The following is a 27,617-nucleotide window of genomic DNA, read 5'->3' on the forward strand; positions in this document are numbered from 1 at the left end:
AACAATTTCTGAAGCAAGACCTGGTGACTGTTCAGCTGGGATGCAGGCACGGTATTATCAAGGTAGGTCATTACATTGTTCCATGTTGATCGTTACTCAACGCCCCCATCTAGATCCGTTTTGGCGCGCTGCTAAAGTACATTGAAGGTCAATCGAGAAGCGGAGAGCTGGGGTATGTCCAACACAATTATGTTACAAGGAAGACTTCGGGGTATCTGCCCCGGAAGACGCTCGCCTCTTCTTCGGGCCCATTGAGTTTGATTGAATTACTCAAGAACACGCGTTACCAGACCAGTAGCGACAGTTCGGCCACCCTCGCGCATGTTGAACCGTTGGCCAGTCTCTAGAACGTGGGGCTGGTGGAGTTCGCAGACCATCTCGACGTTGTCACCGGGCATAACCTGCTTGTCGTGGGCGTCCTCGGTGCCCTCCGGCCAGTGAAGCGCGCATGACTCGTCAGCGGTTCGGATGAACATTTGGGGCCTGTAGTTCTCGCCGAAGCCAGTGTGACGACCACCTTCCTCCTTGCTCAGGACGTACATGGAGACGAGGAACTTCTTGTGGGCCTTGACCTGTCCGGGTACGGAAACAACCATGCCGCGGCGAACATCATCACGCTTAACTCCACGGAGGAGAAGACCGGAGTTGTCACCTGCGCGCGACTCCTCGCACGACTTCTTGAAGGTCTCAATGTCGGTAACCTTGGTCTTGATGGGGGCAGTACCCTTTCCGACAAGCTCGACTTCGGCATCACGCTTCAGGATACCGCGCTCGACACGGCCAGAAACGACCGTACCACGACCGGCGATGGAGAAGACATCCTCAACAGCCATGAGGAAGGGCTTCTCGGTCTCACGCTGGGGGGTGGGGATCCATGCATCGACAGCCTCCAAAAGCTCATCGACCTTGGTGACACCAATCTCAGGCTGGCGGCCCTCGATGGCGCAGAGAGCGGAACCCATGATGATGGGCGTCTCGTCACCCTCAAAACCGTAGCTGCTGAGGAGCTCACGCATCTCCATCTCGACGAGCTCCAACATCTCCTTGTCATCGACAGCATCGACCTTGTTTACGAAGACAACGATCTTCTGGACACCGACCTGGCGGGCGAGGAGCAAGTGCTCACGGGTCTGGGGCATTTGACCGTCGGAGGCGGCGACGACAATGATAGCACCGTCCATGTTGGCAGCTCCCGTAATCATGTTCTTAATGTAATCGGCGTGACCGGGGCAGTCGACGTGGGCATAGTGGCGGTTGTCGGTCTGGTACTCGATGTGGGCGGTCGAGATGGTAATACCACGCTTTCGCTCTTCGGGGGCCTTGTCGATGGAACCGTATTCGAGGTACTTGGCGTAGCCCTTCTCTGCTTGTCGCTTGGTGATGGCGGCTGTGAGGGTAGTCTATAGCGTATCAGTCGTCATGGACGTGGGAGGCGGGGCGAGAGGCGTCGTACCTTTCCGTGGTCAACGTGGCCAATGGTACCTGATGTCGATTAGCATAGCCATGGGTATACTATTAGCGATGCATACCAATGTTGACGTGGGGCTTGTCTCGTGTGAAAGAGGCGTAGTTCCGGACGCCGTTCATCCACCTCATCGTGCCCTGCGCGCCCAAAGCATTTTGCACGGGCGACACATTGCGCTGGTACTGGAGGGCGGAGCGCGAGGTGCGCAGGAAAACTCTGGAAAAGCTCGACATGATTGACCCGATCACACGATGCAGAGAAGCGAGGGGATGCGATTGCTTGAGATGGCGGTGGTGTCTCGAGATGGCGAGGCTCAAATCATTTTCTTAGCGCGACATGGTAGCGCATCGGCCAATCATGTGAGGGGGAGATCCGAGCTCGACAACTTTGAGCAGGAGCGATGGAGCACTGCGGGCGGAGAACATTTCCCGGTGACGTTGTGTCATTCTCTATTCAGCGTTTCTTTGGAGGAGCTATTGTCTCTTTCATTACCTCCAAAGCCATCAATTGACGTTGGTGACGCTTACTACAATCGATACTCCTACGCGAATACCCGAGGTTCGTTCGGCGGAAACTGTGAAAGTTGCATCATTGGCGCGCATTTCACCTACATCACCATGTCTCTCCGCACATTAACAAGGACGCCGCTGAGCAGCGTCTCACGGATAAGCACGATAAATACCATGCCATTGCGCGCCAAGGTCACAAATCCCGCCTGGATGAGCGGGTCGAGAAAGGTATAGCACCCCTCCAGCCCACCACGCGTTCACACCTAACAATCGCGTAGTATGCCACACCCACCGCAGACCTCCTGAAAGCGCAGCAAGACGACGACCCCGACGATGTCATCTTTACCAACAACTACGGCGTCCGTAGTATCGAGCTCAACCGACCGAAGAAGCTGAACTCGCTCAATGGCTCCATGGCCCGCAAGATCATACCGAGGCTGCAGGAATGGGCAAAGTCAGAACTGGCAGGTGTCGTCATCATCAAGGGCAGCGGTCGCGCTTTCTGTGCTGGGGGAGACGTCGCAGCGCTGGCAAAGTGGAATAAGGAAGGGCCCCAGGGACAGCAAAACAGTTCAGACTACTTTGGGCTGGAATACAAGCTGGATCACCTCATCGCAACCTACTCGAAGCCATATGTCGCCTTCATGGACGGTATCACAATGGGTGGTGGTGTTGGACTTTCGATACACGCTCCCTTCCGAATCGCAACCGAGAACACCCTCTTCGCTATGCCCGAGACGACCATCGGCTTCTTCCCAGACGTCGGCGCGTCCTTCTTCCTGCCTCGCATGGAAGGCGCTCTCGGCACCTACCTCGCCCTGACATCCGAACAACTCAAGGGCGTCGACGCATTCTACCACGGCATCGCGACCCACTACATCCACTCCTCCACGCTCCAGCAACTCGAGGCGCGTCTTGCCGAACTACAATTCCCCGACTACATGAAGCTCGACGAGCGATTCAAGATCATCAACTCTACAATCGAGGAGTTCAGCACTGGACTACCCGCCGAGCGACCGCACATCTCCGGTGAACTTCGCAAGGTCATCGACACCGTCTTCCACGAGGACATGCCTAGCATTCAGAACATTTTGGCATCGCTTGAGGACGTCAAGAAAGGGCACAAAGATTCAGAGATTCAGACATGGGCAGACAAGACTATCCAGACCATCCACAGCCGGTCACCCACCTCCGTCGCCGTAGCCCTCCGTCAGATGCGCGTCGGCCGCCAATGGTCCATCGCGCAAACCTTCCAAAAGGAATATGACATCGCCTCTCGCTTCATGGCCCACCCCGATTTTGTGGAGGGCGTAACCGCACGCCTTGTAGAGCGCAAGAAGGAGCGACCAAACTGGAAGCCCAACACGCTCGATGACGTCAAGAACCGCGATGTTGATGCCTTCTTCCGGGATAGTAGCGAAGGTCCATTACCTCTGATTAGTGAGAAGGACTACCGAGAGTACCCGCACGCATGGATCGGACTACCTCGCGAATCAGAGATTCTGAGAGAAGCTGGTGGCAACAAGAGGGAGGATGTTGTTGCTAAGCTTTTGGAGAAGTACGAGGGCAAGCAGGGTGTCCGGGAAAAGATTGCGGAAGTACTAGAGAGGTACGCATAGTAGTTTGAATAGAAGTGATGATGCAGCACGCAGCTGCTCATCTCAATTGAAGACAAAGTCACTATTTGAACGTACAACACTCTTCTTCTGATACATGTTACGAAGAGGGAAAACCACCGTCTAGCGTAGCAGGACCCTATTTGATAAATTGTCAGCAAAAGCAAGGGATTCGCAAACACACGAAGCCCAAAACTTACCATCCGCACCAAATTACGATTAACAATCTTCCAGCTCCCATCTTTCTGCTTAGCCCACGTATCCTGATACTGACCCTTATCGATCAATACCTTACTGTTATCCACTGGATTCTGAACGCCAGTATATGGCGTGAAGTAGTGCGTAGCCTGAAAGTAAGTGACAGACACAGCGCTGCCAGGACCGCAGATGTAAATCATTTGCGTGCCAAGATGGTGCTGGGTAGATACGAAGGTACTCAGACCGGGTGCTAGATTGTCGATGATGGCCTGAACGCCGTTTAGTACCCCGATGGGGTCAGAGTAGTTGGCACGCGCGTAGGTGGTAAAGACTTTCCGAAGGATGTCGTAGTTACGGCCGTCGATTGCGAGGGCGTAGAGGGATAGGGTTTGACGGATGGATTCCGTTGCTATTGGGTCGGTGTGGGATTGGATGGTGAACAGGCCTGCTACATCGCTGAAGCTGACTGGCCCGGGAAATAGATCAGGGCAGCTGGTGGTCGCATTGCGGGCTATGACTGAAGTGCTGACATCATCTTGAGCGGAAACAAAAGGTAGGGCGAGCAAAGCCGCAATGCGTAATGAGAATGCGATGCGCATGTTCATGCAGGTACGAAGCAAGAATGTAATCGCGGGATGGGTGTAGTTTAGAAGAATGAGGGCGTGATTAGTAGTCAGAATCGAGTAGCCAATTGGAACCTTTGAGTTTGGAGCAAACATTCAATGGCTGTAGTTGATATGTAGATGTCGGTTCTCGGGAGGTTGGGGCGGGTGGCGGGCGGACAGTTTGACCAGCAGCCGAGCCGTTCCCGGGATATACGCTGTATGGATGTATGTAAGTAGATTCCGAGCTGTCCGTCAAGGCCAAAAGATTGAGCAAACAATGGCTGAGATGATTTGATTATGCTGTATTCCTGCGCTAACACAACTCGGTTCGCAAGGAAATGTCTTGACTGCGCTCAATCGCGAGTATCTCTTCCCGTCTAGATCAACAATGTCTAGGAAGCTGTGAGTAGCTCGTCTCGCTCTGCTTCATCGCAGTACCGTTGGGTCGTAACGGGTGCGGCTTTGGTCATTGATGTTGAATGTCAATGGTGTCGAATCTTTGGTCGATGGAGTGGACGGCAAGGTGGAAGCAACGTTCATGTGGGCCGCTCCTTGGCGGCATGATTGGCGGGGTACAACGACCAGGGCACCTTATACAAGGAAACCGCTGAACATGTCTGCAGCCTACGTTAAAACGGAGACATACAAAGCAGATAACTTAACATTGATGTAGTGTCCAGGGTGTCCAATGCTTCCCTGGTTGAGTGAGGCTATATTGCTCGTCCACAGCCAGAAACTACACAAACGATACACCCTTGTCCCAAGTACACTTGACTAGATGAATGTCAGTAAGCAGACGTGCTGCCGAGACATACTTGTAAGACCTAGCTACTACGGCGCATTAGCTTAAGTGCAATGCGGTTACTTTTACCGCACTTGACGATACACATTCCTTTTGACCAAACGCCCATCGCGTACCGCCAACGCTGGGCACACCCCAAGCTCGCAAGCAGTCGCATCGGCGGTACTTCCCCATCCGGCGACACTACGCGGCCCGCGGCTCGCATACAACGGCCAGCGTCCGTTACGCATCCGGAAAATGGGTGGTCATCGGCCCATGTCCGCATCTGGTGGCGTTATCCATGGCGCTCAACAGTTCAGCTGAAGAGGAAAAGCTTGGCTTGGACGTCGAGCTTGTGCATGCACTTTGTCGTACTGCTGCGATGGTGGAGAAGGTTGAGTAATCTAAAGGTTAGGGGGCTTGGGTTGTATATTGCTTGTGCCGTGATGATTTCGGTGATAACTGAGGCAAGGCTGAGATAAGATTGTTTGGTTGACAGTGGAGAGGCTGGAGCGAAGTGGGGCAGTCGCCGCGAGTCCGTGATGGGACGGTTGCGCAGGCACAATCGGCTGGGCTGATAAACAATGGTACGAAGACGAATTCTGCATTGCACAGAGTTTTGTGTCGAGTGTCCGCTCAAAGTCAATTACACAGTGTCAGTATGGACTCAAAGCATTCTGCATTAGACCTAGCATTACATCCTGCACATTCCGTAGATATGTGCATCATCCCATTATCATGCATTAGTGCATTAAACATCAGACATTGAAAAGTATACGCTATCTCCTCTTCCACATTACGCGACTAGAATAGTCCCAATCCGAGGCCCGCTGCTCCAATCAACATGCCCGCGATGTGACCAGTTGGAAGTGCAGCGCCTCCAAGGAACTCAGAAGTCGAGCTTGGGCTTGGCTCTGGGGCAGACGACGTGTCTTCCGAGGTAGTAGTAGAGCGCGTCGAGGTAAGGCTCGATGCGATGATCGACGAGGAAGGAGGGGCAGACGAGGGTGCTTCCAGTGAGGAAGAAGGCTCGGGAACGGTCGAGGGCTCCGGAACCACGGATGATTCAACAGGAGGAGCGGACGGCGATGGACCTTCAGACGCGGAGTCAGCAGGACTGCTTGATGGAGACGCGATACTTGTCGGCGGTGGTGCAGCGCTGGAAGGCGGAAGGACGGTGCTAGACGGCGCAGGTGCCGGACTACTTGGAGGTGGAGCCGGGCTCGAAGATGGAGGTGGAACTCGAGTACTGCTTGGCGGTGGTGGTGGAGGTGAAGCGCTGCTAGAAGGTGGCGGCGGAGGAGGTCGCGAGCTGCTAGGGGCTGGGATTGCACTAGAAGAAGGAGGTGGAGGGGGAGGCCTACTTAAGGTTGGTGGAGGAGGCGGCGGCGGCGAGCTTGAAGGAGCGGCAGTCGTTGTTGGTACTGCACTTGTTGAGGGTGCTTCCGAAGGTGGCAGAACGGCAGATTCTGCATCTGCAGTCGGCCTTCGAACTGTCACTGTACTCAGGCCGGCGGCTGTGGAGACATAGGTGTTAGTTCCAACTGAAGATTGTATGCCGTCCACTGTACTCCCACTGGCTGGATCACATGCGCTTGCACCAATGGACTGCCCAAGTTGAGCAATGACGGTCGGCTGGCTGTTGAGGAACTCGACTACCGTGGGCGCCACGAACGCTGTATTGGGGACGGAGTTGAGAGGTACAATGAGAGACGAATAGAGTGTAGGAGATGACAAGGCAAGGGTTTCTGTCTCAATCACACAAGCCGTTCCCAATGCCTCGACCTCCAGATGACTAAAAGTCTCATAGGCTAGGTACGTCGTAGGATATGTCAGTGGCACGCCCGAATAATCCCATGTGAATGTTGGCGGCGCTTGAGAAGGTAACGCGTTGATGAAGAGCGATGAGCTGACATCCCTATCTTGATCATCCGTATAGATCGTGAGAGTGGCTGTTGGTACCGGAACGATCTCGGTAACGATCACCCCAGGGTACTCTAATCTGGTCGCGGTGACGTCAATCTGGCATTCGCTAGAGCAGGAGATTGATGCAGGCGTGGTGGAAGATGGACTTGGTGTTAATGTTTCCACAATGGTCGTAGGCTGGATCTGGGTGGTGACGAAGGACTGAGTGATGAGAACAGTGGAAATGGATGTCGTTGCAGGCAAAGTCACGGTAGCTACCGAGGTGGAGCCAGGAAGAGAGATCGTGCTCAACACTGTCGATCCTGGTAATGTGACAGTCGACAGTACAGTACTTGTCGTAACGCTGCCCGGTAATTGGGTGACAATCGTGGAGGTGACCGCAGGTAGCGTTACCGTCGAAAAGACAGTACTCGCTGGTAGCTGACTAGTCACAACCGAGGTTTCTGCAGGAAGCTGAATGGTAGAAGTGACGACTTCTCCAGGTAGAGTGAATGTAGAAACTATTGTGCTCGCCGGAAGTTGGGACGTTATCACAGAAGTAGTGCCGGGGAGTTGAACGGTAGTAGTTGTAAGCTCGCCAGGTAGAGTGATGGTAGACAATACCGTGCTTGCGGGGAGCTGTGTTGTGACCGTCGACGAAACTCCGGGAAGCGTCAATGTAGTAGTAGTAATCTGGCCTGGTTGTGTGAAGGTCTCCACGGCGGTCTCTGGTGGCGATATGCTGACAGAAGTCACTGTGGCTTGCGGGAAAGTCAGAGTTGATACGATCGTTGAAACCACAGTGCTAGGCGGAATTTGAGTCGTGATTGTCGAAGTCTCGCCTTCCAAGGTCGTCGTAGTTGTGATGACCTGGGGTGGCAGAGTCAGAGTGCTAAGCTGCGTAGATACCTCTGTGACGGTCTCCTCAACTGTCTCTGTGGGGCCCGGGATGGTGACCGGAACAGTGGTCTCTATCGTCCTATCGGATGTCACGACAACAGTCTGTGGAATAGTCTGCGTGAACGTAGTCGTGATCAATATTTCGGAGAAGACAGTCTCCGTGGTAACGCTCGTAGTGCCAGACAGAGTTAGGGTTGATACAATGAACTCTGTTGACGTTGATGTTGACACTGATGTAGACACGCTCGTCGTCACAGACGTTGTGGTCACGCTGACCACTTCTGTTGTTGTTGTTGGCGTGAAGCTGATGATAGTCTCAATTGGACCAGGAACCGACACTGTCTCAACCGAAGTCTGGATGGGCCCAGGTACCGAGACAGTTTGCACTGAAGTCTGAGTGGGACCTGGAACAGAGACAGTTGGTCCGGGGACGGTCGTTGTCACAGAGATGAGGTCGGTAAGAGTAAGCGTTTCTGTTGTTGTTGAAACGACCGTCTCAGTCCTGACAGATGTAGTTCCAGGCACTGTGCAACAATCAGCATGTGTCTTGGACACTGCTTATGCAGATATGAAGATAAAGACGGGACACATGAGGACGTGGCAGACACTCATAGGATCAAGATTGGCAGATCGCATTGAGGGGATGAGTAACTTACATGTCTCAGTGATAGTTTCATAAATCGTGGTAGGATAGGTAGTAACCGAGATGTACGTCGATGTCGAGACGCTGACCGTCGTAGTAACTGAAACTTGGGTAGTGGTGTCGGTTTCTGTCGCCGTGGTTGTGGTGTAGCTGAGGTCGGTAGTTGGTACGAGGGTCACCACTGTCGAGATTATGGTCTTCGTTGTATATTCTGTGATTGTGTTGTTGACGGTTGTCGTAGGCCCAGTCACAGTATCATAATCAGTCTTTGTGATGGTAGAGTTATTGACATGAGTCACAGTAACGGGCGGCGGAACAGTACAGTACTCGGACGAAGTAACAGTTTCGTGCTCAGTCTTTTGTGGTCAGTAACATCCGGTAGCGACGAAAGGGTGATCATACCTCTGTAACAGTGACATTCTTTGTGTGTGTCACGGTCAGGGGAGGCGGGACGGTGCAATATTCGGAAGACGTTACAGTGACCGTTTTAGTTTCGGTCTCCGTTTCGGTCTTTGGAGGTGGCGGTCCAGGAGGTGGTGGTGGATGTGATGGAGGTGGCGGAGGTGGTGGTGGCTTGGATGGTGGTGGTGGTGGAGGAGGAGGCGCGGCGTATCCACTGGATGTGGTTGCTTCCTTCGTTGAGGTGGTTACTTCTGTTGGGTAAGCGGGATAGGTCTCTGTCGGATAGGTGTCTGTGGGATAATCATCTGTGGGATAGTCGTCTGTGGGATAGGCTTCTGTCGGATAGGCTTCTGTCGGATAGGCTTCTGTCGGATAGGCGTCTGTGGGTGAGGTGTCGTATGCAGGCAGTGAAGTACTGTTATCACCATATCCACCACCTTGCGCGACAGCTATGCTTGTAAAAGCCAGCAGAAGGGGCCAATGACTGCGCATCTTGAAGCGAAAGACTGCTACGCCGGCTGAACGAGTGGCACACGGCTTGGAGCTGTACGAGAAGGTTAGACACGTGATGTGATATGCTTGAAGTGACCAGAAAGCTATCTTCACTGAGGAAGTACCATACAGTGTCAAGCGCGGCACTAGGCAAGGTGCGGATTGAAGTAAGGGGAGGATCAGGAACGACTATGTAGGGTACCAATGGGGGCATCACATACCTTGCGACGAAAGATGGGCTGGAGGCTCGAAAGAGGGAAGGAAGCAAGCAGGAACGGATAACTATAAGACGATGACGAAGCTAGCTGCCGACCTGCATATGACGGTGGGAACAAATCCTTTGGCGAGGCTGGCAGCAGCCAAGCTTGGCCAGTAATCCTGTGTGCCAGGGTGTGTAAACATCAGGCCGGAAGCAGAACTACCAAGCCGAAGGCATAGATCTACCTGACCGCCTGCCGAATGACGAACGCCCGGGCTTGGTCGCAGCATTGAAGTATACTCAGATTGCCTAGACCTTCTTCAAGCAATACGACCGGCACAGCTCAACGGCGAAAGGCCGCCACAGAAGCCAGGGTCGCAGTGAGACCTGGGAGACTTCCAAGACGTGGTGTCGCATTCAATCCGCATGATGAGAAAGGCCGGACAGATGCAAGTGACGCGGGATATCATCCAACCCAGAGGCCTGAAGACAAGTTGAGAATCGCATCCATGGCGGTTGCTGACATGGTTACTTCTGAAGCCGCATAAAGTTAGCTCGCTACCTTGTACAGAGTAATGGCCTGCAGCCCATCATCACTAGCGATAGGTTTTGGCGCCAGACGGGATCCGATGAAGATGGCATTCTGGGGGCCGAAAGTGAGGAGCGAAGCTCGGAGCAGAAGGGCGCTCCTTGCACAGGTCCGCTGGTGCCGAGCGCCATACTCGCACTGGCTACACGACTCTAATTCCCGAATCCGTACGATCGTGTTTCTTCTAGGGTGGGTCGCGCAGGGTGACAACAAGAGTGATTGTGTGTTGCAACGTGTGAGAGGTGCATGCACGTGAGAACTGATGTGCGTGCTGTGCGGACAAGTGGGGCGGCGGCTCGAGCGATTGGGCCGTTGGCTCCCGCTGAGTAAGGCGATCGAGCGCGCCAGCCAGTGAAGCTCCACCTGTCCGCGGGCCGTCAAGGCTTCCCTCGAGGTTCGCCTTTCCAGCCACCTCAGCATGCAGCCTATCTGCGGCCCTGGTCAACAACGATTGCCATCCAGACTCTCGATTGAATGCTTCGCGATCCTTCTCCGCCCAGTTCTCTCCCAATGGGAAGGCTGGTGGCAACCACACAACCTGTGCCCTTTCACCGGTATTGCCACGTCCAGTCATATGCCGGCTCATCCACATGTAATATGCAACCTCAGGGTGCCCTGGCGATGCTGTGCCTCTACCCCGCCTGAGGCACGGGCGCAATACACCCACAACAAGCAGATGGGCTTGACGCCTAGAACAGCCAGACAAATTGATGTTTAACCGATCCAAGCAACGGCAATGAGGACCTTGCGACTGTCGTCTAAGGAGCGCTGATGCGCATCGCCCACGCAAGTCGCGGCTCGATGCCAGTCCGGCACCACCAGCTGACCTACGCTAAGTGGTTGCGGTAGCTGACAAGGTGTTGGTGTTTTTGATGGCTTGTGCCTCTTCTTATCTGTAGCCTCCTCTTATCAATCCATGACCCTTCACTTCGGCTGCGATACGCCGTGGTAAAGTTACGACGATGTTTTCCAAGAAGCGTGCCGAGCCGATTCAGCTGCCTTCGCCTTACGTGCTGAGTCCCAGTGGGCAGTACGAAGGAAATGATGGGAAGTGGTCTACGTTCTTCATCAATGTCGGCGACGACGCCAAGAACAACAGCAACGGCCAGAACTTCAGGGTACTCATATCCACTTCTTCGCCTGCTACCCTCGTACCGCAACAGACCGACTGGTGTTCTGATCCCACTCCTGAAGAGTGTGCAGCGAATCGTGGTATCTTGCCATACGAAGGCCGTCCGTCTCTAGGTTTCGATGACGAAAAATCTTCAACATGGCAGACTGCAGGAGTCTACACTATTCCGGTGCCCGAGTGGTACAACGACACATTACAAGCGGAAGAGCCGGCCGCAGTTTGGGGTGTGGATAATGTTGGCCTGGGTGAGAGTTCACCACAGGGCTTTATCCTGGCGGAGCAGTATGTCGTGAAGTACACTGTTGCAAACTTCTACATGGGCTCCCTTGGGCTCGCTGTTGGATCTACCGGACCCCCTGGCGCACTCAAACCAAACTTCATGGACAACATGTATGGAAGCGCCCACAGAATTGCGAGTCGGTCGTTCGGATATACTGCGGGGGCTTATTATCGTAAGTGCATAGTGTGGTGTGCATCATGAGTTACCACCCCAGCGAGAAGTGAAAGTAGCATATCTGAACGCTAATACAAACAGGTAATAACAACAACGGAGTTACAGGAAGCTTGGTGATCGGCGGTTACGATAAATCGCGACTTTCCGATCTAGGTGTCTCGATCAGTATGCCCAGCCGGCAGAACAACACGCTTGCTGTTGGCGTCATTTCCATTCTCTGGAAGCCAGACCAAGACGCCGAAGCCAACACAGCTTCTTTCACCAAGGGAGGATTCCCTGCTACCATCGATTCCACATTACCGTATCTTATCCTTCCGGACGAAGTCTGTGACCAATTCGTCACTACTTTCGGTCTGACCTTGGACGAGGATGTTCAGCTATATACTGTCAACGACTCATCGCACCAACAGAATCTACGACTAAACCCAACATTATCCTTCAAGATCAGCGCCAATACTGGTGGCGACAGCACAGACTTTACGGACATAACTCTCCCATACTCGGCGCTGGACCAGCAAGCCGGCTACCCACTCTTCTTCAATACGACCCGTTATCTTCCCATAAAGCGATCACTAAATGGGAGATTCGTGTTGGGCCGCACACTTCTACAGGAAGCGTACATCGTGGTCGACTACGAACACCAGAATTTCACGGTCGCTCCAGCCACATTTTCTGATCCAATGCCAGATCCGAGTCTAGTCACCATATTCGATAGGTCTTACACTGGCCTACCGGCACCGCCAGAGTCTGAGTCTGGAGGTGGGCTATCGGCAGGCGCAATCGCAGGAATTGTTGTCGCCATCGTTGGCGCTTTCATCATTGTCGCAATCGGTGCTTACCTTCTATGGAGGAAGAAGCGCCGGACGCCAAAGGAACCCGAAGAAAACACCGAAAAGCCGTCTGAGATTGACACAACTTTTGCTGGTACTGAGATCAAGTATCGTCGTGTCTCAGAGCTCACTGGCTCTGAAGCTCCTCATTCACCAAAAGACCCTGCGGCAGGTTACTACAGTGTTGATCATAAATCCTATCCACCTATCAGCGAAATGTCTCCGGAGAGTACCCCCGCCGAGCTTTACAGTCCTCCGCCGGATGGCCGCAACTCGCCCGACTACTTCGCCAATGGCAGGTATGCCGCGCCTCTCGCAGAGCTCCCTGGTGAAGATACGATCAGTTCAATGCCTGGTAAAACCTCAGACATGAAGCCAGTTCAGAAACCTCCGCACAGCCGAAGTCCGAGTGACAACTCACTATCGACCAATATCGACGAAGTACTAGCGAAGAAGGCGCCTGAAGCTGGGCCAGATACCGAAGCCATGAAATCAGCAGTGGAGCCTGGAGCGCCAGCTACTGCTGAAGAGATAAGTAGAGCAAAGGCAGACGCACAGCCCGAAGCGGCCGACGATGCGCAAGAGTCTGCGATGGAACGACGTCCGTCACACACCAGAGGATTGAGCGACACAACCATTCAAAGCGATAGTACAGCAGTCTCGCAGCCAACACCCGAAGAGCTAGAGCGCTGGGCGAGAAGTGTAGACGGCCAAAGTCGGCCCATGTCTCCATCATGAACGACAGAACCTTTTGACTTCGAATACTTCCGTGGCTATACACTTTCGGATATCTTCTTCCTTTAGACTTTTGATATGTATTGCGTCGCAAACATTTGCCTCTTGGCCAGTGCTTTGGGATTATTGCAACACGGAGATTACTGTGCTTGACTTTTCTTTGGGGATGTTCACGAGGAGACGATCAAGATACCCACTAGTACACTCTTTACTACTTTAATGTAATAGTACACTGCATCGCTATCTCAACGCATCGCACTACATCCATGGCACTGCCAGCTTTTGAAACACCTCCGACATCTCACAACAGCTTGCGTTCTCGTACAGTTCGCGTCATGCCTCATCGGTTCTCGCGCAGTACATTATCGCCGAAGCAGTACGGCGTCTGCAATGCGACTCCTCGCGTCGTGTGCTCCCCACACCAGTGGCTGTCTCTCAAGCGCGGATCCTCTAGCTTCCGACATCTAGAAGCAATGATCGCTTCTAATGATCCCCAATATGCGTATTTCCGCCAGCGCAACCCGTTCGTCCCCACCGGTCAGCCTGCAGCGGCAATACCGTATTGCCGCGTCACTCGGCGTGATTGACCGTCACTGCATGCGAAGACAGCTTGACTTGCGTGCGTGCGTGGTGGTTAGCATCGGAGCGGCACAGTCTAGCCAGCGTTTCCAACGAACCGCACTACTATTTAGTACAATACAGTGTACGTTGTACTTTAGGGCGTACGTAGAGAAGCAAGTACTAGCCTGTATTATAACTATACAGAGTAATAGTAAAGGAGTTATAGTATAACTAAGTATAGTATATAGCCTAGAGCTATTAGACTTAAGCTAAGAGTAGGCTAAGTAGGCTAGAGATTACGCGTAAGGCTAAAAAAAGTCTATACAAATAATTATCTAGTATTATAGTTATTACTACTATTACTTATAGCTAATATAAAAAGCAAAAAAAAATGTTTTAAGTTTATTTTAAATATAAAAAAAAACTTACAGCGCTCTAATCTAATTCTTATTAAAGCTATTTAACGCTAAGTAAGTCTAATTTAAGATAGCTTTACGCTTATAAGATTAGATTAACAGAGATAGTAGTCTCTATTTATAGTAATAAACGTAACTACTACGCTATAGAGAGTTTATAGAATAATAGAGTATAGCCTAAATTTTTAATATATATTTTAAAGTAGTAATAGTGTATATATTCTAAAATTATAAGACTATTATAAGGCTAATATCTAGCTTGCTATAGTATTATAGGTTAATTATAGTAGAATTTTATTAATTACTATAGTAATATATTATAACCTTAAGAGCTCTAAGAGCTTAGAACTTTAACTACCTCTATAAGTCTAGAGATAGCGCTATTATTTAAAGTTCTTACTCTTTTTAGCTATATCTTAATAGAGTTAATAAAGTTATTAGCCTAAAAAAGTATATAGAGATTGCAAGACGTTTAAGATAAGTAGTTAGAAAGTAGCTAAGTTTAGATAATAGTATAAAAAGTAGTAATAATAGCTATATCTTATTAGTATTCTTTATACAACACTATATCGCAATATAATATAATAAAGAGATTTACTAGCGCTGCTTTTTCTACTCTCTTAACTTCTATAGCCTATATAGTATACTATACTACTACTACTTACTATTTTCTTACGCTGCTAAAATCGCTAGCTCTATTACCTTAGATAATACTAATACTTTTAGGTATCTTCTTATAAGTTTCTAAAGCTTTAGAGGTAGAAAAAAAAACTAGAGATAGTAATAACTTTATTATAAACTTTAGTTACGTCTACTATAATAATAGATATCTTAAGCTATATAGACTTAGCTATACTATATTATATAAGAGCTAGCTTACTAGTAATTATAAGGCCTTTTTAATTTAGTAATATAGCGTTAGAATTAGCTATAATAGCCTAAGTAGAAAGAAGAAGTTCTTCTAGTTATATAAGTACTACTATCTTAGCTTCTCTAATAACGCTCTTAAAGTAGTTAATAGCTATAACTATATTAAGAAATATATAGCAAACAGGCACTATATTAATATTAATATAAGTCTATTACTAGAGACTAATAAGCTACTATACAGCTCTCTATTTGCTACTATAAAAGTTACTAGTATAAATAAGTTAGTATTATATACGCTATAGAAGAAGAAGAAGCTATAAGCTGTGCTTATTAACTAAGTAATACTATAGAATATTAGCTTTAATATTACAACTTTAATAGAGCTATAAGAGCTACTTACTTAGAATTATACTAGTCTTCTTAAGGCGCTGCTAATAGTAGTATTAATAATTACTAGCTACGTCTAATTAACTTACACACGTTAGATAAGTAAGATTAAAGCGCTATTATAGAAAGTAAGTAGCTAGATTAGTATAAGTATTAATATGTAGACGTTAAGTAATTATCTAAGTTTTCTTAGAGTAGTAGCGTATTTCTTAGATAAAATTCTTAGCACCTATAACTTATTATAATAACTAGCTAACTATTTAGACTCTTAATATAAGTAGCGTAATATCTTAATTATATTTTATAACCTCTATAGTAATTATACTAGCGCTACGTGTAAGAGGCTAACTCTAAGAGTAGGTACTAGAAAAGTAATAGATAAATTTAATAGCCTAGAAAGAAGAGCTTTCTAGGTAGCTATATACTTTAGAAGAGTTTTCTAAGCTTAGCTAAAACTAGACTAGGTTTCTAAAGTTCTTAGCTAAGAACTTTTCTAAGCGTAGTCTATTATAATAGCTTTCTTCTCTTCTAAGCGTTATATTACGCAGCTATAAAATTTATAGTTATATAATTTCTTAAGTATAAACGCTATAAAATCTTCTATCTAAGCGCTGCGTTTTAGCGCCTTAGCTAAAGAAAATTAAGTAAGCTATACTATAATAAAAATCTATCTATTATACTTATTTTCTATTTTTATTATATATAAAATTAGTAACTTTACTTATAATACTTTCTATATTTATTCTTACGTGTTACTATCTTTATTACTTTCTTTCTTACTTACTCTACCTCTACTATACCTTCTAGACTTAATACTACTATTATACTCTACTACTTATGTTATAGCGCTAGTAAGGTTAGTAAATTCTCTAGCGTATTAGTAAGTCTCTCTACTTTTTTACTTTTACTTATAAGCTTTACTAACCTATATAATAGCCTACTAAGTTAGTAAAGCGTCTACGTTATAACTTCTTTATTAATAAAATTATACTACTTAATACTAATAGTAATCTAAAGAATATTAGTAAGAAGCTAATAGTCTCTAAAGTCTATATTTACTATATTTATCTCTTTAAAGAAGAGAATAATAAGTATATAGTCTACGTCTTTAATAAGTCTAATAATAAGACTTATAACTAGTATAAGGCAAAGCAGCTCTAATATACTATAGTAAGTCTTTTCTTTCTTTACTTTTCTTAGATATAGCTAACTTCTTAAAATACTTTTTAAGCTTAAAAACGCTATCTACTAGTTTTATTAATTAGTATATAATAATTCTATACTTTTGTATTTTATAAGAGACCTAGTTTATAACCTTTTTTTACCTCTTCTTAATAAGTACCTAAAGAAGCTACCTAAGAGTTTAAAGTAGAGCTATATTAATAAGCTTTTTCTAGTCTTAACTAAAACTCTTTTTACTAAGCTTATCTCTATTATAAAGTCTATCTAAGCTTTATCTAAGAAGAATACGTAGCTTATAGAATCTTTAGTAAGTTTTTTTACTTTCTTTTTAGTATTTTTCTTACTAACTTATATATAGCTTCTTACCTTTAAGATCTCTACTAATATATTTAGTGTTTAGCTCTACGTAATTACTTTCTCTACTATTCTTAATACTAATTATCTCTATAATATTATCTACGCCTTTAAGTGCGTTATAATAATAACTCTAAGTAAGTATCTATATAAGAATTATAATCTAGAGAATAAGTACTATAATATCTCTATATTTACTAAGTTTTTAGAGTAGTAAAAGTTTTATACTACCTCTAAGAAGTCTTATACTCTTAAGAAGAAGTATAATAATACTAAGAAGAAGAAGGCTTAGACACGTTATAATAAGTAGTTAGATTTTAATAGTCTAAGTTAGAGCTTTAATAATTATAAGTCTAGTAATTAAGGTGTTATTAGCGTCTTTAGTTAGTTATTTAGGTTAGTATTTTATCTATTAGTTATCTTATTATAGGTTTATCTTTCTATAGAGTTTTATTCTATTATAATACTCTCTACTTTTAAGTAATAAATAATTTCCTATTTCTTTTTTATCTTTATTCTTCTACCTTTATAATATTACTTTCTCTCTTTAGTATACTATTCTTCTTACTAAGAGTATATACTCTATTACTTTATTAATAATAAATTTTTAGTTATACTACTTTTAGTAGTATAGTTTTTTAAAGTTTTCTTTTCTAAAGTTTATTAAAAGAGATCTATCTACTTTCTTAGTATGCGCTAAGAAGGTTTTCTAATTTATTAGAGTAACTATCTTACTTATAGCTGTAGCTAGTTTCTATAAGAGCTTATAGTACTTAGTCTATCTTATAAGGTATTCTAGCTTTATTTCTTATTCTACTTTTCTCTATCTTTTACTAATAATCTTATTAATATAGTATATAGTCTATAGCTTTTTATCTACTACTTCTATTAGAGCTTCTAGCTACAGATTATCTACTACTTATCTAAGTAGTAGGTTCTATAAGTTAAGTCTTAACTAGCTAATATAGAAAATAAAATATATTCTAGGTAGCGTATTAAGCTTTATATTAAATAGTAAGATTACTTCTATAACTTTATACTAGCTATTCTTCTAGTTTAGCTTTATACTAGAATATCTATTTATAAGGTTAAGCCTATATTAAAGCTATACTCTATCTTCTACTTATAGCCGCAGCGCTTCTTATCTATAGTAGTTAGTCTATCTCTTTTATTTCTACTATACTTTAGCTATTCTAGCCTAAACGTATTTAAATACTTTCTTAAACTTATTAGTTATAGTAATAGTAGATACTTTAGAAGCTAGTATACTATAGACTAGCTTATTAGAGTTATTCTTCTAGATTAGGTCTATGTTATACCTATATTATAGAAAGAAGAAGCTTACTTCTATAGAGGTAGTATTTCTTTCTTTAATTATAATCTATGTAATTAAATATAGCTTTACTTAGTTATTCTAGTTTTAGTTAATATATATTTTAAAATATATTTTAATAGTACTATTTATACGCTCTATTAAGCTATTAGTTTAGAGGTAGTAGGCTATTAAAATTCTACGTTTAATCTCTAGTTTTGTATACATTATTATCTAGAATCTACTAATAAACTAGCTACCTTAGTTAGAAACTATAGCGCTTAGAAGCTAATAGTATATAACTACTCTCTTAATATACGCTTAGAAGATAGTTTCTACGCTAATATTTTTAAGTAGAATAAAGATAATATTCTTACTTAAGTAGTTAGTAATAACTATAAGATTAGTATAGCTATTACTTTTAAGTAGGCCTATAATAAAATCTATAGAGACTTTCTTCTAGATTCTATTAGATAGTAGTAATAGATAGAGAAGGCCTTATTTTATCTTTCTCTAGAGCTTTACGTAGCTACATTAAGTACAATTCTAAATATATATCTATACATTAGTAGATATTTTTAGCTAGAAGTAATTATATATAAGTATAAAGTAGGTAGTTTTCTAACCTAAATAGCTACTTACTAAAGATTTATAAACTTCTAAGATAAGTCTTATATAGAGAAAAGAGTCTTCTAGTACTTATTTTCTCTTTTAGTATTAGAGAAGCTCTTTCTTATCTATAAAGTATTCTACTAAGAAAACTTTTAAGTTTAGGTTTAGAAAGAACTTACGTTAACTACTTATAATAGCTTTTTATATAATATAGTAAGTTTTATTCTTATAAGTAGCTACTTTTTATTTATTTTCTAATAAGACTTCTTTTTTTTCTTCTTCTTTAGCTACTACGTTTTTTCTTTTCTTATTATCTTTAGTAAAGGCTAAGTAAATTATAGCTAGTTATAGTAGTCTCTTAGTCTTAGGTAGCTTCTTTTTAGTATTTATAAAGTTATTTATCTATAGAAAAAAGTAGGCTTCTCTTCTACTACGTTTACGTCTTTACTACTGCGTTTTACTAGACTAGTTATATTTAAGTTATAGTAATAGTAACTCTCTTAGAGAAGAACTACTATTATTTACTTACGCGCTTTATAACTACTTATTTAGATTTAAGTTATCTAACTCTAGTAGTAGCTAACTACGTTGCTCTTTTAGCTTAGAGGTAGCTAGCTCTAGTAGTAGCTAACTATATTAACTCTTCTTAAGTTTAGAGGTAGTAGTAAATCTTCTATTAAAGAGAATTACTTTTAGACCTTAAGTATTAAAGTACTATAATACTTCTACTTCTACTTTCTTCTTATTAAAAAGAGTATTACTAGTAGAGTTAATAAGTTAAAGTAGTTAAAAATACTTTAAAACTTCTCTTTTATCTACTACGCCTACTAGAGTATTTTTATTCTTTCTTAATAATATGTCTGCTTTACTATTAACTACTCTAGAGTAGTACTTAAAGGTTAAGTTATACTTACTTAAGATCTCTACTTAGTAGATGTATTTCTCTAATAGAAGTTTTATTTTATAAAAGTACTCTAAGTTCTTATAGTCTATAATTACTATAAAGGCTTTAGCCTTCTTTAAATCTATATTAAAGTATTTAAGATACTTTATAACTACTAGTAGTTTCTTATTATAAATTATATAATTAGACTTTATAGTAGTATACTTAGTAGAGAAGTATTCTACTACTTAAAGTACTCTATTAGAATAGTACTAAAAAAGTACTTCTTCTACTATAAATTTAGAAGCGTTATACTCTAGCACTATCTCTAAGTTCTTATTAAAGTTTACTAGCGCTAAGTTAATAATAAATAAAGTCTTAAGTTTCTTAAATACCTCTTATTATTCTAGTCTCTATTAGAACGCGCTTTCTTTTCTAGTAAGCTTAGTAAGTAGAGCTATAATTAAGAAAAAGTTCTTAATAAACTATTAATAGAAATTTACAAAATCTATAAAGCTCTAAATTCTCTTTATTAATATAAGTAGCGCCTAATTCTTAATAGCCTTAACCTTTTTAGAGTCTATACTAATACTTTTACCTATTTTAATAATAAATTCTAAGTACTTAGTCTTCTTTATACTAAACTTACTCTTATCTATATCTAAGTATAGACTAGCAGCGCCTAGTTTCTAGATAATAATCTTTACCTTCTACTTATAGTTCTTTCTTAAACTAGAAGACTATATTAGTATATTATTTAAGTACGCAAAGTACTATTTATCTAAGTACTCTTTTAGTATATAGTTAATATATCTTTAAAAGGTGCTTAGCGCGTTTATAAGTCTAAATAGTATTACTAGCTATTTATAAAGGCTAAATCTTATATAGAAGGCTATTTTCTATTTATTACCTTTAGCTATATAGATCTTATAGAAGACCTAAATAATATCTACCTTTATAAACTATTTAGCTTCTAAAATCTAGAAAAGCGTCTTATAGATTAAGAAAAGAGAATATTAGTTTTTTTTTTTTATTATGTTAAGTGTATAATAATCTACACAAAAGTAAAGGCCTTCTTCTAGCTTTTTTATAAATAATACTAAAGTAGCAGCGCTAAATCTACTTACTCTAATAAACCTCTAGTCTAAGTATATAGTTAACTCTTTTCTTAAAATAAGAAGTTTCTCTCTACTTATACTATATAGTAGACTTTATAGAATCTTTACTATTCTTTTATCTTTCTCTATAATTTTAATTATATAATTAATAGAAGGTTTATATAGAGGCGCTAGCTTATCTACTTTTTTCTTTATAAATATATAGAACTCTAATTATAAGTAATTAAGTAGCTTATCTCTAGAGTTCTCTTTTAGTTTCTTATTTAGAGTTTTCTATATATTAGCTAGTAAGGCTGCCTATACTTATACTACTTTATTCTTTCTTAATCTCTATATTTATACTGCAAAGGCACTAGTAGAAATAGAGAAGAATATATTATATAGTTTTTTTTCTTTCTTACTATAAACTTAAGTACTACTTAAGTATATAAAAAATAATTTCTTAGCTAGAGCTAGAACTATATTATTCTTATCTATCTAGAGGCGACTAAGAATAATATTATATTTATTCTTACTCTTAATTTTTTATAACTAGGCATCTTTCTTATACCTATTAATATCTATAAATACTTACGCTATATAAGTTATCTATTCTACTTTACCTCTAATTTTAATTATAGAATGTTAGAGAACTTCTATATATATTAAGTTAGCTTACTTTATAAACTTAGTAGAGACTATTCTAAATATAAGATAACTAGTATTAATTATAGTATATATAACTTTAGTAGTATTAATTAGTAAGTATATTATTATTAGAGTTTTATTAGGCTATTTTCTTTAAAACTCTACTAGTCTCTTTACTTTTTCTAACTTCTTATTCTTCTACCTATAATTTTAGGTAAAAAGATTTAGTTTTCTAAGTTAGAAACTTCTTTATTACTACTATTCTTTTCTACTTTAGCGCGTAGCGCGCTTACTATCTTAATATAAGTAGAGCTTAAAGAGTTTATAGCTAGTAGTAAGAGATATTATATAGCGTAATATCTATCTTTACTATAGTGCATATATAAGCGCTCTTTTCTTTAGCGCGCTTACTTCTTATTAGTTACTTATTTTACGCGCGATTTATTTAAAGAGTTTCTACTAACTCTTTCTACGTACGTTTTAGTAGGCTTCTAATCTATAGTATTACTTCTACTTATTAACTATTTAGTTTAGAACTTATTAAAGTTTTACTTTAGCTTTACGTAGTACTAGTTTTTCTTAATAATTCTTACGTAATTTATTAGTTATATAATAGTCTAGTTATCTAGAATAACTATAAGTATTATAAGCTACCTAAAGTCTAGTTTTAAGGTACTAAAGTACTATATTTTAAAGTACTTATTATAGAATTCTTTAGTATTAAAGGTAAGCTTTATAAAGGCTGCGTTAAATTTATCTAAGTATACTTTACTACTTTACTTAAATATTATTAACTTTCTTTATAATCTCTTCTCTAATATATTATTTAAGAACTACTAGTCTAGAAACTTCTAAAATATATTTACGTTACTAGACTCTTTAAAATAACTTATCTAAGATAGCGTAATACTTACTACTCTATCTATTAACTTAGAGAAGATATACTCTAGTTAGCTTTCTAGCTTCTCTTTATTATATTATAGCTTATTTACTATCTAGAGTTTAAACTTTTAGTAGTTACTTTAGTCTTTAGTAAAAGAGTAAAAGTCTAGAATTTTAATAAATTATAATAAGTTAGCTTAAGCGTTTTATAGTCTAAAGAGTTTAGCTTTAGCTTATTTAGCTCTTATAGTGTATATATTAGTTAGAGTAGAAAAAAAAGAGAAAGTAAATATATTTAGAGAAAAAAAGTTACGTTATATATTATTCTTAAGTTACGTAATTCTATAATAGAGAAGGTTTAGTATTTTTTAAGTAATTACTAGTTCTATAAGTAGTTTTAAAGAAGTAGTATTATTCTTTATAAGTTAGTTAGTATTAGATATATCTAAGAAAAGAAAGACTAAAGTCTATTTAGTTTATATCTTTAGTATCTCTTTAACTAGCTAAAGTTTAGTCTATTTCTTATTAGCGTCTATCTCTATATTTAATATAGACTAAAGTTACTAAGTAATATACTCTTAGCTATTACTTTACTCTACTAAAGTAATAGTATACTAGGCTATATTCTCTACTAAAGTATATAAAGTTATATCTATAATAAGAGAGTTTCTATAAACTTCTTTAGAGTATTAATTAAATTTAATTATAAAAGGCTAACTCTAAGAGTAAGTACTAGAAAGGTAATAGATAAATTTAATAGCCTAGAAAGAAGAGCTTTCTAGATAGCTATATACTTTAGAAGAGTTTTCTAAGCTTAGCTAAAACTAGACTAGGTTTCTAAAGTTTCTAGCTAAGAACTTTTCTAGGCGCAGTCTATTACACTACGTAAGCTACTATTATACTTAGCGTTCTAGATAAGTTTACAGTTACGCTATAATTATAAGCCTTTATTAGTAATAACACCTTTAATAATAATAGTAAGCTTATTAAAGGCCTTAACTAGTACTCTAATATCTATCTCTTTTTAAGTAATTATATACGCTACGCTAGCTATATTATAAATCTTATTATTAAGGCAACGCTATATAGTAAAGGCGTTAGCTAGTTTAAGAATAATCTTATAAAGGCGTTTATAATATAATAATATAAGCTCTTTTAATTATAAAGTATTATTAGTAAGCTCTATAACTTTATAAATATAGTCTACACGTCTTATAAGCGTTATAAGCTCTTTCTATTAGTATAGAAGAAATTACTTAATAATAATAACACTCTATATACCTATAATACGCTTTAGCTGCGCTAAAATAGAGGCGTCTACTAGTACTTAGTATATTATATACTTCTCTACTACCTAGAGCTTTAAAATAGTATATAGCGCTTTATAATAAGGTTATAGAGCGCGTTATAATAGCTTAATAACGCCTATAACCTACTTACTAACGCGCTTACTAAGAAAGAGTAGAAAGCTATATAGTAGCTTATTAACTTTCTATAGCTACTTATTAAGATAATAAAGCGCCTTAAGAGTAGTAATAGCGTTTCTAGATTTAGATTACTATAGTAGACCTTAATAAATCTATAAATCTTATAGAATTACTATATAATAGAGAGTGCCTACTTTAATTACTCTAATAATAGTAGTAGCGCGTACTTTACTGCTGCTATTATATATAGTAAGTAGAAGCTTAATAACTACTTTAATAAGCTTATTATTAATATAGACGTTAGCTATTATTATATTATAATAGCTCTCTACTCTACTCTACGCCTTACTTAGTTTTAGACTTACTAGAAGCTATATTCTAAGTAGGTAAAGGCTATAGAGGCCTCTATTAAGAAGGTCTATAGTAAGTATTTAGTAGTAGAGCTAAATTATAAGAAGCTAGAGCTACTACTACTACTACGCTGTAAAGCACTTAATAGTAATAATAATAATCTATATAGTTAGATAATAGTAGTAGATATATACTACTTTACTAGTAATAAAATATATAAGTACTAGAAGCGTAGTACCTAGCTTAAGAAGTACTTTAATAACTTTTATAATAATTATCTTATATAGTTAAACGCGTAATATAAGCTTCTCTATAACTTATAGTGCTAGTAGCTTTAAGTTAGCTATAATAAGTACTCTATTATATTCTAGATAGCTACTAATATTCTCTCTATCTCTACTACTAGCTATAAGTATAAGCGCTACTTTTTAACTACTAAATAGATAATTACTAATAATTATAACTATCTTAGAGCGTCTATAATAGAGGCTTTATAACTCTAGAAGAACTAGCTACGTAATAATATTATTAAGAGCGAGCTTTTATAGCTAGATTACTACATTAAGAGCTTAGAGGCAGGCAGTAATAGTAATAGCAAGGCTATTAGTAGTAAGGCTATTAGTAGTAGCAGTAATAGTAGAAATCGCAGTAATAACTTAGGTTAAGATCGCTGTCTCTAGAGCTCCTGTAGTATTAACTATAGCTTTAATTTACTACTCTATAGTAATAGGTTACCTAATTAGATATATATTTAATGTATAAGTAGCCTAAGTAACTACACTATAGTCTCTAGCTATATTATATTTACTACTATATATATAATACTAATAATTAAGCTATATGTACTACACAATAGCCTTAAAAGTACTGTACTACAGTTTATTAGAAACGCTAAGTCTAGCGCTGCGGGTGCGAAGGAATTATCGATCAAATTTCCACCTCCGCGTCCTTCTCTAGTCACCAACTTTAAACAAATGATTGAAAGTTACTCCTCCCCAACAATGAGGCTCAGCATTTCCCGTCATTCCATCGTCTCAATACGGAAGGTGCACAATAGTAGACTTACGCCACCGCTCTTTGTTCCAGAGCACCTCAGCGGCTGGCTAAAGGAGCATGCAGTAGGCCTGCATGCGACTTATGTGAGAAAGCGGCACAGCCTGGTGTGTGAAGAAAAGCATTTTGGGGGCCGTCACACAACACATGGGCCGCATATTGGGCAGGATCGAAGGCAAGTCAGCCTGGTATGTTGTTGAGCGCGATTGACGTGGCAAGTCGCAAATATCATACCGATCGTGGGATTAGGATGTCGCAATAGCGGTCATTTTGTGGGGCAAAGCCACACGATGACTGTTACAACGCGCTTACGCGGGGCACATAGGAGAGTACATCTGAAGGTATTTAGTGTAGGCAATAAACAGGAAGGCGGGCGTAAATTGGTCATATTTTGCAAGGAGAAGGGCGCATTCTTGGCGTGCAAGTGTATCGAATGCAATACACAGTGGTAAGCCATCATACCCCGACCGAACGGTCGACAGATACGAACACATTCTTGTTCGTATTTACGCCACAGGCATCAGCTCACAATGACGTTCATCCAAATATGTGTTGTGATTAGAATTGCAGCGACTACGCCGCAATTTATTAATCATTGGCTGTGAATCTCGTTGTACTGCCGGCCGTGGTACGCGGCGAGAAGCCGCTGCTAATGCGGGTACCTAGCCGTCGGTCACCCAGCCGGCGGTACCACTGAATGGGGATGATGGGATCGACCCGAGGCTATACTGCCGCTAGAGAACTGCAGGTCCATAATCTGCCAACATCGTGATAATATGTATTAGATCGCTCCACACCCGTGTTAGGTATGTGTCAGCTGCGAGCCTGCCAGGTCGTGATGAGTGGTCTGGCCACGAGGCCAAGCCTAGTATTCGTCTTCGCCCGGAACTTGTTCGTCCTCTGCAGCACCCATCTGAACGGCGTACTTCGAGCCTCGTCGCTGGATAGAGTAAGATTGCGACGGCTCGGCGCCAGACGTTGAAGATCCGATAGTTGGAGCCTCTCGCTGAGGTGTTGTTTCTGCCGATGGCTGCTGAGAAGCTGGTGCCGACCCAGAAGCCTGTCCCCGGTTTATGACGTTTGCGAACAAGCTCCATGAGTCTCCTTGCTCCAGAAAAGATAGAGGCCATTGAATAGCGGGCGCCCAGCTCTGGTCAATGGCCTGGTGGCATGCCTTCGATACCCGCTGTCCCCAGCCCTCCATGAACCAGTATCGCGTTTCAGCTGCATGGAACATGGTCGTATAGTACAAGAGGATTACGATCGCGCCTGACCTTCGCTGTTGAATAGCTTCCATGAAGTCTGGTCCTAATTGCAGAGGCCAAAAGAATAGGAAACGTAGCTCCCGGTTATCCACTCGAGCAGGCAGCGATATCTGGAAAGCGGGCTCGAAGAGGGAAATGACAGTAAGATATAGTTTTCGTTCGGCCTCCGAGAGGTCAGTTCTCCCTTCAATGAATGTAACCAGTGCCGGTAGTTGACTTTGCAACTCTAGCAGCACGGGCTGCGATGCAGTAGGTTCCAACGGATCTCTCAATATCGGGCCGAGGAAAGAGTCCCTCACTGCCATTTGAGCGAGCGCAAGAACGTGTCCCATACCTTGCATGAGATGGAAGGCATTCACAAGACTATCAATGTCGTTGACAGGTGCAGTAGCAGGTGTCTGGGCCTCGAATCCCGTTGAAGCAAATACGCTAAATGTGAGCAGTGTCGACGTGGCTACTATCGCCGGGGCGTCTTCGTCTGTTACGTTTTGAAGCTTCTCTCGAACTCCCCGAATGGCGAGATCTTGATGATGGATGCCGCAGGCATAGTATGGCTGCCGTTGATCTTGAGGTTGTTGATATGCTTTGTGTAGCGCTGCAAATGCCAAAATCTCATGCATGAAAAAGTCATGTGCGTTGGCTTGTTTGGGAGCCTCGACTCTCCACATATGCCGAATAGTAGGGCGCTGGGACAGGGTATCAAATGCCTCTGTTGTCCAGTGGTGTCTAAAAACAGTTGGTGGTGTTCCTTGCAAGTGCCCAACTGACTTACAAAAGCTCTAGGTCCCGCAACCATAGCGACGACTGACTCGGTTGATTTCTGTGTATATATCTAGTCAAGAAAGGGTATGCGTCCGACTGC

At 41.8% G+C, this 27,617-nt stretch overlaps 5 protein-coding genes across 5 annotated transcripts; 2 read left to right on the forward strand and 3 right to left on the reverse strand.

The window, feature by feature from the left end:
* Positions 1 to 266: 266 nt before the first annotated feature.
* TUF1 (translation elongation factor Tu) lies at positions 267 to 1,698 on the reverse strand (the record flags this gene model as incomplete). The annotated part of the gene is made up of 3 exons (XM_049340233.1): positions 267 to 1,400; positions 1,454 to 1,482; positions 1,530 to 1,698. The coding sequence occupies 3 exons, from the start codon at positions 1,696 to 1,698 to the stop codon at positions 267 to 269; spliced, it is 1,332 nt and encodes a 443-aa protein (XP_049202555.1).
* Positions 1,699 to 2,082: 384 nt separating this feature from the next.
* On the forward strand, positions 2,083 to 3,593 carry J4E93_002287 (uncharacterized protein; the record flags this gene model as incomplete). The annotated part of the gene is made up of 2 exons (XM_049340234.1): positions 2,083 to 2,202; positions 2,253 to 3,593. The coding sequence occupies 2 exons, from the start codon at positions 2,083 to 2,085 to the stop codon at positions 3,591 to 3,593; spliced, it is 1,461 nt and encodes a 486-aa protein (XP_049202556.1).
* Positions 3,594 to 3,690: 97 nt separating this feature from the next.
* On the reverse strand, positions 3,691 to 4,393 carry J4E93_002288 (uncharacterized protein; the record flags this gene model as incomplete). Its single annotated transcript, XM_049340235.1, has 2 exons — positions 3,691 to 3,729; positions 3,791 to 4,393. The coding sequence occupies 2 exons, from the start codon at positions 4,391 to 4,393 to the stop codon at positions 3,691 to 3,693; spliced, it is 642 nt and encodes a 213-aa protein (XP_049202557.1).
* A 6,873-nt stretch (positions 4,394 to 11,266) lies between these two features.
* J4E93_002289 (uncharacterized protein) lies at positions 11,267 to 13,458 on the forward strand (the record flags this gene model as incomplete). Its single annotated transcript, XM_049340236.1, has 2 exons — positions 11,267 to 11,888; positions 11,972 to 13,458. The coding sequence occupies 2 exons, from the start codon at positions 11,267 to 11,269 to the stop codon at positions 13,456 to 13,458; spliced, it is 2,109 nt and encodes a 702-aa protein (XP_049202558.1).
* A 12,897-nt stretch (positions 13,459 to 26,355) lies between these two features.
* J4E93_002290 (uncharacterized protein) lies at positions 26,356 to 27,096 on the reverse strand (the record flags this gene model as incomplete). Its single annotated transcript, XM_049340237.1, has 1 exon — positions 26,356 to 27,096. One exon carries the CDS (start codon positions 27,094 to 27,096, stop codon positions 26,356 to 26,358), a length of 741 nt encoding a protein of 246 aa, XP_049202559.1.
* Between the last annotated feature and the right edge of the window lie 521 nt (positions 27,097 to 27,617).

Source organism: Alternaria ventricosa (genome assembly GCF_023758065.1).
Source record: "Alternaria ventricosa strain BMP 2768 chromosome Unknown scaffold_3, whole genome shotgun sequence".
Classification (NCBI taxonomy): Eukaryota; Fungi; Ascomycota; class Dothideomycetes; order Pleosporales; family Pleosporaceae; genus Alternaria; species Alternaria ventricosa.